Source organism: Megalops cyprinoides, chromosome 1 (genome assembly GCF_013368585.1).
Source record: "Megalops cyprinoides isolate fMegCyp1 chromosome 1, fMegCyp1.pri, whole genome shotgun sequence".
NCBI classification, from domain to species: domain Eukaryota; kingdom Metazoa; phylum Chordata; class Actinopteri; order Elopiformes; family Megalopidae; genus Megalops; species Megalops cyprinoides.
The window spans coordinates 60001301-60015601 of NC_050583.1; the positions used below are offsets into that span (position 1 = coordinate 60001301).

The 14301-nt window shown below is 37.2% G+C and overlaps 1 protein-coding gene across 2 annotated transcripts in view; it reads left to right on the plus strand.

The window, feature by feature from the left end:
• Positions 1 to 14301, plus strand: part of LOC118777140 (VPS10 domain-containing receptor SorCS1) — a 162272-nt gene that overhangs the window by 69311 nt on the left and 78660 nt on the right. For both annotated transcript variants that reach the window (XM_036527893.1, XM_036527902.1), the window contains exon 2: positions 9089 to 9156. In XM_036527893.1, coding sequence (XP_036383786.1) covers positions 9089 to 9156 — 68 coding nt within the window. The remainder of the gene's footprint in view (positions 1 to 9088; positions 9157 to 14301) is intronic.

The following is a 14301-nucleotide window of genomic DNA, read 5'->3' on the forward strand; positions in this document are numbered from 1 at the left end:
CAAATAGAATTGTCTTATACCATAATTGTTTTAATCCACCCCTTACAAAACAAAAAAGTAGAAACAATTAGATCAGAGAAACTCTAAAGCCATGTCCGTACCCTGACATACGCTTGCTTTCTTGAAATAGAACACTGTCTAGCTGGGGTATACATCGCTGACCCATGTTCAGCGGATCAAGACATATTTTCTTTTTCCCTTAAAATAGCTTCTTGAACAGAAATATCTACATTTGTCAGTACCTCATTAGGTCACAGATGGATATAACTTGGTATGTCCAGAATTCTCAAGATGTAAATAAAACGGTTTTAACAGTTAAACAGGATGGTAGAAAAGAACAAGGTTAATTTATGTGTGAGGCTCTTACATCAAGAATAAAGTAGTCAGAATCCATTATTTTATTTTTAACAGTTCTCATTCTCTAATATAATTCACTGCAGTCAATTGGGTCACAATGTGCTTTAGAAGAAGAAATCAATTATTGTAGCGAAGCTTAATGTACAATGGCATGTTACCAATAAAATGTTATGCATTGTGTTATCTAGCACAAGTCAGTGGCTGTGCATTCCTTTTCAATAATTGTGTCAGGTGTTATCTTTGTTTGATGCCAAAATACTAAACAGTGATTTATTGCTTGAATAAACATTGTTTTTTATCATTAACCCCCACCAAATTCTCTCTCTCTCTCTCGCTCTCTCTCACACACACACACACACACACACACACACACACACACACACACACACACAGACACACGCACACACACGCACACACACACACACACACACACACACACACAAAGGCGTGCACATAATCTATATGGCCAAAAGTATGTGGACACCTGACCATCACACCTATATGAACTTTTTGGACACCCCATTCCAAAACCATGGGCAATAATATGGAGTTGCCCCGCCTTTGCAGCTATAACAGCCTCCACTCTTCTGGGAAGGCTTTCCACAAGATTTTGGAGTATGTCTGTGGGAATTTGTGTCCATTCAGCCAAAAGAGTATTTGTGAGATCAGGCACTGATGTTGGACGAGAAGGCCTGGCTCACAATCAGTGTTCTAATTCATCCCAAAGGTGTTCAATGGGGTTGAGGTCAGGGCTCTGTGCAGGCCACTGGAGTTACTCCACACCAAACTCGTTAAACCATGTCTTCATAGACGTTGCTTTGTGCATAGGGGCACAGTCATGTTGGAACAGGAAAGGGCCTTCCCCAAACTGGTGCCACAAAGTTGGAAGTATACAATTGTCTAAAATGTCTTTTTATGCTGTAGCATTAATGTTACCCTTCACTGGAACTAAGGGGCGTAGCCCAAACCCTGAAAAACAGCCCCAGACCATTATCCCTCCTCCACCAAACTTTACAGTAGGCACTGTGCATTCCAGTAGGTAGCGCTGTCCTGGCATCCGCCAAACCCAGATTTGTCCATCAGACTGCCAGATAGCGAAGCGTGATTCATCACTCCAGAGAATGCGTTTCCATTGCTCCAGAGTCCAGTGGTGGCATGCTTTGCACCACTCCAGCTGTCGTTTGGCATTGCACAGTGACGTTGGGCTTGTGTGCAGCTGCTCGGCCATGGAAACCCATTTCATGTAGCTCCCCACGTACATTTTTTATGCTGATGTTGCAGCCAGAGACACTTTGGAACTCTGTAGTGATAGTGATTCAACAGGGGATAGGCGGTTTTTACATGCTACGCGCTTCAGCACTCGGCAGGCCCACTCTGTAAGTCAGCTGACTTGTGGCAAAGATGGCATCCTATGACAGTGCCACATTTAAAGTCACTGAGCTCTCCAGTACGACCCATTCTCCTTCCAAGGTTTGTCTATGGAGAATGCATGGCTATGTGCTTGATTTTATGCACCTGTTAACCATCAGTGTGGCTGAAACACCTGAACTCAATAATTAGGAGGCATGTCCACATACTTTTGGCCATATAGTGTAGATATCCATTATTCATTGTATGCAAATTACTCAGATTTGGACTAGGCTGGAATAGGTTCAAAGCATAAATACATCAGCTTTTACACATAGGCTTCACATATGATATGAATTTTAGCCCCGCTAGCTTTGCAACTATTTTACATAAATGAATGATAAGAGAGTTGTGTGTGAGTTGTATGTAATTATTTGCAGACCTGCCATGATTAAAACATTTGACATTACATAAAGGTAATATGCCATATATTTCCTAGAATACTCCTTTATTTGTGTTACTGTACCTCTCATGTTGTACGTTATCATAATGATTCACTAAACAGAGTTAAACCTAAATGCTTAAACCTAAAATGCTACTTCATAAAGAAGTCTTAAGTAACATATGAACAAAATGAATGTGGAAACGTGCTGTTGCAATATGTAAGCAAAAATACTGAACTGATTGCTATACAGAAAATCAGTGAACAAAGTGCTGTAAGCTGGTAGATGACCAATGTGTTTCTGCCAGGTAAGGGAAGAGTCCAGGTTAGGGGGGCTCTTCAGTGTGCACTGTGAGTGAATCAGCTGTTTTGGCAAATGTGAGAAGCACATTCGACCTCCTACGAGCCTGACTGGAGATGTGATCAGGATGTAAAATCCTGCAAGGGGTAGACTACCATGTCTCCTAAGTATGTTTGGTCTGAAGATTGTTTGTAGATATGAAGGAGCCTCTCAATGCTCCACAGGCTAGCACAGGGCCGGCTCTAGCCATTTTGGTGCCCTAGGCGAGATAAGGATTTTGTGCCCCCCCACCACCACCACCACATTACCCCACCAGTACTGCCTCATGACCACCCACTCATTCTACAATATGGACAACAAAAATCAGACACCACAATGGTTTCAAGATAAAAATGTATATTTTTATCTTTATAAATTAAAATGACTTCTCAAACAAACAAATCACGTATCAAAGAATGAATAAATTGTTAAATATTACCAACTACATTTACCTGTTAATAACATCCAAGACACTGGCACTCGATAGATTACACCCTTTCTCAAACCCAGGCCCTTGGGATGTTGCTGATTGGTCCCTGAGATTGTTGGCTTAGAAGTGTTTAGTCAGTGTTACTACAATTTATACTATTATTAACAAATATGTAAACAAAAGTACTGTTAAAGCTGCACGACATAACTTTTGCGATAAACAATGAGGATAAGAGAAAGTGTTAAAAGAAAAAAAAAAAATTTCAAACAAGACAACTTTGTGCACTCTTCATTTCTGTTCATTTGTGTCATTCAGATAATAATAATGACATCATAGCAGTGTATTATCAATGATCAATTTTTTCCTTTGAGGGCGAGCAGCGCCCACCAGAAGGTGGCGCTCTAGGTGACCACCTATGTGGTCTATGCATTTAGCTGGTCCTGAGCTAGCACCAGCGCTTCAAAATGCATATAAGCCGTTACTGGTAACAAATGACGCATGATCAACAGAGGTGAAATGTTGGATTATTTTGTATTTCAATCAACTAGCAAGGAAAAACAATTAAACATATAAGCAAACATAATAAACTCAAATAGCATTGTTGCTAGTTAGTTTGTAATACACAAGATGTGGGCTATTAAACGATTCAAAATGTAATTAGATGCAAGGTTGTCACCACTACAAAAAATTAAATGAGTCAAATTAAAGTTATTTAAAATATGAGAGCATGGAATGTCTTTCTTAATATGTAAAATGAAATTACACACTTTGTGACATTAGACTACAAAGATTGCTGGTTATGATAAAGCCTTGAGTTTCAAACCAACTTTTTTGTCCCTGAAATTAACAAAATATTGTTACATAAGATGTAATAATGATGTAATAAGATGTAATAATAATAAGAAAAAACACTTTGGTAAGTGCTGTTAGGTTGAATCTTGGTTTTTAAGGAAAAGGCATCTTTAACATCAGCATTGCAGTAAAAATGTATTAATATGGTAGAGAAGTTCCATGATATTCCAGAAACAGCATAGGTTGTGTTTATTTTTGTCATTGCTAAAGTGTGTGAGCTTTTTTCCCCTTCTTGGACATGTATGCAGATTGTCTTTATTTAGATAAAGACAGGTATCTAGCATTTGACAATTGCTTCCAAGGAGTCAACATTTTACGAGAACTGTTTGAGAGAGATGAAACAGTTGTGCATATTTAGAAGTGATAAAATGTCAGTGGTTAATCCTTGGAGAAAAATTCTTGTCTGAATGATTCCTTCCTGATTCTGACAGAATTGGGTTCTTACAGTTAAGTAGATTTAGTTTATGCTTGTTTATAAACTATACATATAAAACATCTGTAAAGTCTAGAACAGGGAAGTTATGTATATGGATTAATGCTTTGTGTTTTATGGAACTTAGATATCTCCAAGAGTGTGCATGCCAGCAATTGCTTTTAATTTTGTGATAAAGATGGAAGCTCCTGCTCAGTTGTGAAATATTGTTTTCTGATGACAGATTTCACAACAGAACTTTTAAAAGATCAGAAATATTTCTTGAGTGCTCTGAGATCCACTGTCTTGTTTACATGATTTTGTTTTCCCCCAGAAAGCTATGGTATCTCCGCAATTAAATTTAATATAGTAGTAGCTATAGTTGTATCAGAAATTGATCATTTAATCTTGTTTTTTGTCATGAAGACACTTCAATGCATTACCTTATTTGCAAGATGAAAGCAAAAGCACAATCGATAAAATGAACAGTCATGTACAAAATTATGTGTTGACTGTGGTGGCTGATGGCTGTGTTAGGTTCTGCTTTGTGGAATGGACAGTGTGATGGATGAGATGAGACCGGTCTTGCAGAGACGAGGTTTATTCCCCAGGAGCCCGAGCTACACACGCAAACAGCGCCCAAACTAAGACTGCCTAGGCTCAGATGAGCACTCACAGAAATACCTAGATGTGATTAGGCCACGCCTCAACAGTTGTGGATTGGGTTTAGACAGATGCAGTGGCCTACAGGCATTGATGTGTTAATGACCTTTTGTTCTAGTACAGTTCCCATAAACAATTTGGTGTTATCTGTCTGATTATGGTGGTGACACTTTGCCAGTTCACTTTGCCAGTTCCCACAGGTGATTTGGTGTTGCCTGCCTTGGTATGGTAATGGCACTTTACCCTGTAGTGACACTTTGCCCTGGGACTGTTCCTGTGGGTAATTAGATAAATACAATGTAGATCCTAACAACTGCTAGACTGATTAAAGGAAATAAAAAAGAAAAAGTCATCCTTTAGTGATGGTCAGGTGGTCAGAGAGGCTGATACATTCAATCAATAAAAGGTGCATTTTTGAATATATATTCATTTCCATTGTACAATTTTAATTTGACATTCAGTAAGGGGCTCTTTGTAGTGGTTGCAGGCAGGTTTCAAACTTGTTCACTTGATATGTTTTGACTAATAAATATAGTAGGTATTAATTTGACTGTGTGGAGAACTGGGTATCTTGGGTACCAAACCAAGGTTTAAACTCAGGGAACACATTTATTTGACTATGGCGAAGACTGATAAACATTTCAAGTGAAGTCATTCTTTGTATGTTAAGCTGAAGTGAAAGCCTTTCTCTGAAAGTAGCGTACTTCATCACAGCGAAATCTTATGGTTTGTCCCATTCCTGGATGGTGCTTGTATATTTACTTTTTGCCTACTTACGATGAACAAATAGTAATTGCTGTTTGTTTATGCATGTTTTGGGATTTCAGTCCTTGAAAAAGGATTTCAGTCCTGCCAAGGACTATCTCCAGAATAAGAAAAAGATTGTTAACAAGCAGTATGTTTCCTTGGTCTAAATGAGAACCTGTTAATAAGCAAAGACTTCATAGGAACACTGTTGGTACTGATCTGTAACTCAAGTTAACAAACAGCTTTTACGGTTATCATCCCAGTTCAGAGACAGACTTTTTTTTTTTTAATCATGTTTCCCGAAAAATATAACAAATCACATTACTTTAGTAGTTGCCCTTTTTGAAACTATGGCTATTGAAGACTGTCCTTAAATGCTCTTGAATATTTACTCCAGTGCAGCTAATGTACTGTTTAGCAACAGAATGTAGGAGGTAATAAGAACTGCATTAATTATCACACAGTTATCAAGATTAAGAAGGTTATTTCCTCAATGTTCTCATGTCATTTGGTCACCATTTAGTGTTCTGGCCAGCATCCATCTTTGAAGACCATTAACTTGGTCCCTGAGTTTTTTCCCCCCCTTTAAATTTCATTTGCATTTTTGTGCTGTTTTAATTATTTGTTTCACTGCAGTTTTTCTGTGAGTTCTATGGAACTATATCAGCAAAGGACTAATTTTGAGCTACACTAATGGTATGCTAATCCAGGGCAATGGCATATCCTGATTTGCAAGACTGCTCCGTTTATGTGGCATTTTAACTACCTAATAACCATTCTTATCACTCTGATTTTTCTTTTAACATGTGCAGTCCTGAAAATTATTGCAGGTCTATCCTAATAGCTGAGTGTATGACATAATTCTTCTGTTCATTGTTTAATTGTTGATTACTGCTTTGATGTGAGGAAAACATACATAATATGGATAGAACGATGTTTACATTATTGAAGGTCCTTAGGGAGGTCATATTGCAGTTCAGGAAATACACAGACCTAATTGGCATGCATTAAAAAGTAGCATATGTAGCTTCCAGTGGGAAACCATCTGACATGGCCACTTGCTGATAGCCACCTACATTAGTCTCCATATGTGTCAGACAGAAGGCTCATATGCACACTGTCCTTCAGATAATGAATGGGTGCATCAGCTCTGTGTTTACAGACAAACTGCATCCCCTAGCCAATTTCTTTCATCTTACTGCAACATTCTCATACGCACCTGGCCCCTCAGAGCAAAATCTAAGGAAAGGTGAAAAGGAAGGAGCCATGAATCCACCCACCAGCTGGTGCTGCCGTGCACCTCGTCATTAGAATACACTGGTTGCTCTGCACACTGAAGGTTATTCATTCCTGAGGCTATTATCTTGATAGGAGGGTTGCATGGAACTGTACTGTACTTCCTGAATAGCTCTTAATTAAAATGTTTTTTTTTTTTGCCTCAATACAGTGTACTTTTCAAGTTGCAGCTGTGAGCATGGACATAATGACTGTGATGACAGGTGCTGCTTTAATATAATTCCACTACACGTGTACATCTGTTCACACAATGTAGCCACAGATATCATGCTGTTCGCCAGTTTCACAATGTCACAAGTAAAGGATGATTCCGTTTCTAGATCATACTCTGTACCCTAATCTGAAGTCAGCTAGGGGACAAAGGAAAAAGTCAGTACTCAGAATGCACAAAAAGCATTTGCTGACACAGAAACAGCACGCTAACCAAATAAGGTTGTCGTGTTGTTTAAACTTAAGTGAAGGATAATATTACTTGCAAGATATGCACTGGCTGCATAGTGTCCTCTTCAGTTTTAAGTAGGACATTAGGAACTAAAATTTGCTGACTGCCGAAAGAGTCCATTAGGAATGCATTGGAGAAGATGCCATGATTGTTGAAGCCAAGTGCTTTTAAAATGTACAATTTATGAATACTTGCAGTACATTTGTTTGCCATTTCATGGAGTCATCTGACCTCAGAATGGCACCTGAAAGCACAGTAATGAAAACTGTCAGGATTGACATGCACACATGTACATATGCACACATGTGGACACGCGCATTCACACACAAGCACACATAACAAAAACCTAGGATGTAAAGGTTGTGTAGTAGACTGTCTTATCATTGATAAAAATTTCATCACCCTCAAAGTGTAATGAATTTCAAATATCTATGAATCCCTGAGCATAAAGTAAATAGATTGCAAGTTCTGTACTTCTGTACTTTTAGTTAGCTGCAGGCAGAATCAGATTTTCTGTCTTTATTTCCCCTGTAGATTTCAGATGACCCACTTTTTAAATCTCTTGCACCTTAAGGGTGTTCTGAAGAATATTTACTGAAGTGTTTAGATTGAACCTGATATTATTAAATAATGAGGTTGAAATAATTAGTCAGTCACATTGGGAGTCATATGTATTTTTGTTTCAGTAATAATAGATTATTGTTTTTAACTCTCAGAGCAATTTACAGACTGTGGTGTGGAAATGCATTTTCTCTTTCATTACTACAAACAGGAAAAGTCCATATACCATGAAAATAAGAATATTGTTCCCCAGCCTCCTAAAATAAATTGAGAAAAGGGTTGTTTTTAATTGGTCTGATGAAGGCAATACTTACAATAATAATAATAATGATAATCACATTTATCATCGACTGACTGTGTGCTGTCTTGCTCACTTCAGTTAGCCTCCAGGCTCAGAGGCTAAGCTGTCAATCCCCATGGCGTACTTCCTTGGGGAACCTGGTCGGTTGCTGGAGGCGCCGCTGGGAGCTTTCACCGATCCCTCCACAGGCGAGACCCTGGGCAGTCTCTTTACTGGCTTGGGACTTAACTGTGGGGGTGTGAAAGAGTAGAAACTGCGCCAAAAATCTGATGTGTGTGACCTCCTTGGTACAATGCCCTGTTATATGTCTTGCAGAAAATAAAATATTCTGAGCAATTCCAGTATGAACTTTTGTGTCCATTCTCAGTTGGAGAAGGAATGTGATTGCACTCACGCTGAATGCTGTATCATACTGGAATGTCTGAAAAGATGTCTGAAAGAATGTTTGACCAACTACCAGGAAAGGAAGCAAGGCTATCTATTTTTCCAGTACAGAGTCGGCCTGCAGCAGTGTAACACTCAAAGTGTTGAGGGACGCTACATTAACTTGATAAAATTGACTTTAAGTACTTGGTGAGACCCAGAGTGCTGCCACACAAATTTCCAAAATAGCCTTTCACACTGCCCTTGCAGTCATTCTCTCCTTACAATAAATACTTTTATTCTCATGATCTGCAATAGTATAGATATGTATTGGGTTAAGAGGAGCAATACATAGGTCTGACATTGACCCAAAAAAAAAAAAAAAATTACATTGCTATGAATGGCTGCAGACAGACATTATTGCTTTTTCAGGAAGAAAAGAGTGACAATCACAGATATACCTATGACATAATGACACAAGTCTCAGCAGGACATTTGTTAGAAAATAATTTGTGTTCTCTCTCCTGTGTTACAGGTGATTCTTATGCTGACCAAACTGTTTGACTTTAACCTGGGCAGTGTCACAGAGAGCTCCCTGTGGAGGTAAGATTATTTATTTTATTTATTTACTTGATACTAATAAAGTTACTTGCAAATATGTATGCACAATGCTATTTTAATAATCTGATAACTAAACATTTGACATGGGCTAAATCGCATTGCCGAGTTCTGAGGAAATAAATACAACGTATTTAACAGAGTGGGAGAGAAGTCCCAAGATTAAACTCACTAATCCCATCCAACACCATGGAACAGTGTGGAGAAGTGCTAGCCACAATGTTCCAATGCATTACAGCACTTTAGCGCTGTGCTCCCAGGCAGTTCTTTTATGCATAAAAAGGTTACCCTTCTCTGCACATTACTACTGATTTGGAAATTAATTGTTAAAAATGTACATATACTATGTCTAAACAAGTGTTTAGCGCATTCATTCAATGGAACAAGCATAAATTTTGCATAAGTGTAGACTGATGAGTCATTGTAACTAAGAATTTCTTAGCACACTACTCCTGCATCTCCGCATTAGAACAGCTAGGCTGTCATGCTTCATTTTAAATCACACTGCATGCATTAAACAAAGACGCATGCTGGTCCACTGCTTTCCCTTCGTGTGCTTATTAACCCTTAACTGACTGCTTAGAATTCCAGAATTAAAGAGATGGCCAAGATTCACATACTGTAAAGCTTTTTGAAATCAAAGAATATAAATCATGCTGCTGTAAGAGGGTGCATTTCGTAAATCACCTTCATCACTAACTGTATAGCGTAAGTATACTTCACCCTGGAATATTTGCCCACGTTTCCAAATTTGGAATATTGCCTCCTTATTTGTAATAACATGCATGCCCTTAGTAGTTTTATTTAATAGTTTATTTTTAGTTTATTTTATTTAATAGTTTTATTTTTGACAAGAATACTAATCATTTTTGTATTTATTTGGTTAATAAGATATTAAGTAGATATTAATCGTTTACATTCTGTGAGCCCCCACCTCTTTGCAAAACAGTTGAGCCCATTATAGAAAATTCTGTGAAGTTGAGGTAGACAGTGTAATTTCCCTGCATAAAGACAAGAAATAATAGAAATAATAGGCTGCAGAGAGCCTTTCTTATGACATCAAATTGTTAAATAAATTAAGACTGAATGTACAGTGATTGTAAAAATGTGTTTGTGTTTCAGACACTGCCTCTCAGTCTGTGTCAGGTCATTGAAGTAATTCTTGATCCAAACACAACACATTTTACGTGTGATTCATGCTTAGGATGGGAGACGATCATTGATGATTTTGATTTGAATTGAAATTTCTTTTTATCTAATGCAATAATTGCTCTGATAGTGTTTCCTACGAAATAACAAAATGGAAAATTAGCATGCAGTGGCCAGAATGAAGTTAAAAGTGGTAAGTTATGAGATTCATAACTTGTTTTGAAAGATGTTGTTACGCTGCTTTCCACGTACAGTAAATGTGCCCCATAGTTATGCCTATAGTCACCACAAGCTGTCATTATTCATAGTGGATCATAAGTCAACCAGCCGTTGTCATGATCTCCCGTCACCTTGCAAGCTTTAATCAGGTTAGCATTCAAGTCGCCGCTGCCTTGCTGAAGTCTCCAAGGAACATTTCCACACATTTTATTCTGTTATTTGAATGCGTGACAAAAACCCGGTTCATAACAAATCATCTAAGGTTGTAGCTATTAAAAACACTCCTTCAGCCTAACAAAACAGGGGCTAACAGTTTAGAGGACAGAGAGATACAGATAGCTGGATTGCAGGACTCAGTAATGTTGCACTAAAATGTGAATCGTCAAGGTCGTCTCGGCTCCAATACCCTAAGATGCTGCAATGCTGCAACATTATAGTTCAAGGCAACGATTTAGAAAATATATTAGAAAGAAATGTATTAGAGAGGAAGATAATTTCATTTCATAGCAATGATTATAAAACAGAAAAATAATTTTCTTTAATTTTTTATTTATGTTATATGTATTTATCTCTATTCTTGTGGGACAATAAGAACTCTGAAAATAACATGCTTATGAAATGTAACAGCACAGTAAGCGCACACTTTTGCTTAGGGTAAAATTAAAAGGCTGTACCAATACTGTCATATCAGACATATATTTCTAGCATAACATTGCATTCCATCAAAATGACACATGCATCAGAAATAATTAATACATTTCTAACTCTCTGTCAAGGGGATGTCCTTGTGAAGGTACAGTATGTCTTGTAAAGTGTGTGATATCTGTCAGTGCTTCATATGAGCACAACCACAGGACTGCTGACAAAACTCCCACAAACATAGCAGTCAGGGCCATCGATGTATGATTCAATTTGATCAAGGTAGACATCCAAGCACCATTTAATAAACACTTATAACACAAATATGGGAAATCTGTTCCAGTAGGTTCATCATATTATTTCTCAAAATGAAAACATTTGTTTTGATTTGAAAATACAATAGGTTTAGGACACCATTTCTCTTAATTAGAAAATCTGTATCAGATGTATTTCAACACCCTTGTATTAGTACCGATACCTCATTGTTACCTGTAATAGTATGTCTCAGAAGTTCAGTATGTTTATTGACTGAAACCATTGTGTGTGTGTGATAAACTGGAAAGTGAGATAAGTGAGGTCTGCGTCTCTGTGTTGATTCGGTTATATGCAGTACTGAAGTTCTTTCTCAACATTCAGTGAAAAGACTCTCGTCATGCTGGGCCTCAGTTTTATTGCTTTTATTGTTTCAGCAATGTTTGTAATTCATACTGCCTGAGAGTCTGTGTGTGCTTGTTGATCTTTTTTTTTCCTTTTTTTCACAGTAACACTACTGTGTTTATACAGAATTATGTTTAAATGTTAACCTATTAAAAGATTAATTTTGTGTTCATATTATTTGCAGGGTATTCAATACATTGTTTCGAGAGGAATGATGCTTGATAGATTAGACAAAGCCATGAATAAACTGTTTGAACAAAAGAAGTCAACATTTCTTTAATGTCAGTTTTTATACTGAAAGGTACAAAGTACTTCTAAAAATAAACTGAAGAACAACCAAAAATCACAAAACAATTTGAACAATCAAACTTGAAACAATCACAGCTGCAAACACTATTAATAGCTTTCTTTTCAAATGCTCCATAAACTTAGTTACTCATCTGTTGGTGAGACATACACGTTGAACTTGATCAAGATATTTAGACATACAAATAATATCAAAAAATGAAATAATTCAAAATGTGCAGTTGTTGCATTGCATAGGGCTTTTGAATATACAAAAGAACAGGAATAAGTGTGATCAATGCAGTTGATTGAGGTGATGACAAATCATAATGAACTGAATCATAACTAATAAATCAGACTATAATCTATAAATCAGATTATCGCTGAAGTAATTCCAGTGTACACCACTTTCCAGTGTAAGCAGGTGGCACTGACTTGTAAAATAGTTTGTGAATTGTGTTTTACAATTCTTAAAAATGTTTTTCAGACCATGCTGTGGGTACATTTACACATTAATATACACACACATGCAGATACACACAATGGCAGGTAATTGAAAATACGAGAGGGAGGTTATTATAAAGCGGTCCCCATCAAGGTTAATTCCCAGAATTCATTCAGCCCCGCACTTTTATGATTTGCTTGTGTTTTTCTAATGGCTTTTGGTGATGGAAGAAGGAGATTGAATTCATTTGCTGTTCTGCCACGTCATTAGCTCTGAAGCTGATTTACAGGAAGTTTTTTTGGCAGTTAAGTGACTATGCATTAATCACTTGAAAAAGATAAATTTTCTCCCTCCCCTTCAGCTTGTACTCAGAAAACAAAAGATAGTCACCGCAAATCCAACAAAATTTCTATGAACTGTAAATCTTTAATACAACCAAACTAAATCTTTAATACAAGCTTTTCATGAAGGAAAGTCATGTCCAGCCCAGTTATTATAATTCAATCCATAAATGTTGGGTTCTGTATTTTATTGTCATATATTTGACATAATATTTGAAATATCAAATTTCCAAGTGTTCTTTTGTATTTAATTTAAACTCCCTGTTTGTTCCATTTTATATAAGCCTAACACAGGCCTTATAACACAGTAAAGCTCCCTCATGGCCTTCCCTATGCCAGAATATTTCTACAATCCATGAAGATCTACACAACTCACAGCCACCCGTAACCCCTGTCTTTCAACCACCAAGCACCCAGCACCACATGGCATTCCCTGCCCAATGTCCCAGTAGAGTCCAGTCACCCAAAGCAGTATTTATTTATTTAGTGAATGGTTTAGTGAGCAAAATTCTTCCTCTGCTCTACAGAATTTAAGTGTCCAGACTAAATACCCAGCAGTACCTTTATTCCAACATTTAGGTAATGGGTGTATGAGTGAAAATTAGTTTACAGTATGAGCCAACTCTGGAAAAACTGCACCATATGCGTCAGCAATCAGCTTTTTCCTCTGTTTTCAAAAGAAGCTTCAAAGCCATAATCACAGTAATTAAAAGTAATATGTTTAAATGATCTTTCTTCTTCTCTTCAGAGGGCTCACTGCTTGAGATAGAACATCTACAAAGAAATCATGTTATGTTGAGTTTCTGCCTAGCTAGCAAACCATCTCAAAGAAACATGATATGACACGTTTAGAACTCCACTTTACACTTGGGGCCCAGCATTTTTCACAGAGAAACACAAGGATTTTCTTAAAACAGCAAACTACATTAAACTGATTTTCTCCTCAATATAAGGCCCATCATGTCCAACTTTCACACATTTTCACCTGCAAATTTTCAAGCAGTGTGTAAAACTCTGTTGCTCTGATTAGTTCAGCCATTTAGGTTACCTACCAGTGCCAAACAATGTACTTTGAAAAAACCTTCATACACATGTTATCTTGAGTTGATGCTTTTGAATTTGGCTTCATATAAAAAGAGATGTGGTGTTAACCTGGAGTTTTGTATTTTTGAATTTGTAAACTGATTTTCAGCTGTTTTTATTATTATTATTTTAATGCAAAATAAGCACAAATTCCCAGATTTAAAGGGGAAAAAAAAAAAAATCTGAAAAAAACTGGCTTCTACTTAGGTTGTAATTGTCATTTTAATTCTAATGGTCTAATGGATAAATGCATTCTCTTCACAGACTACAATTACAAGAGCAGCATTCAGAAAATTGTCAGGGTTCTGCAGA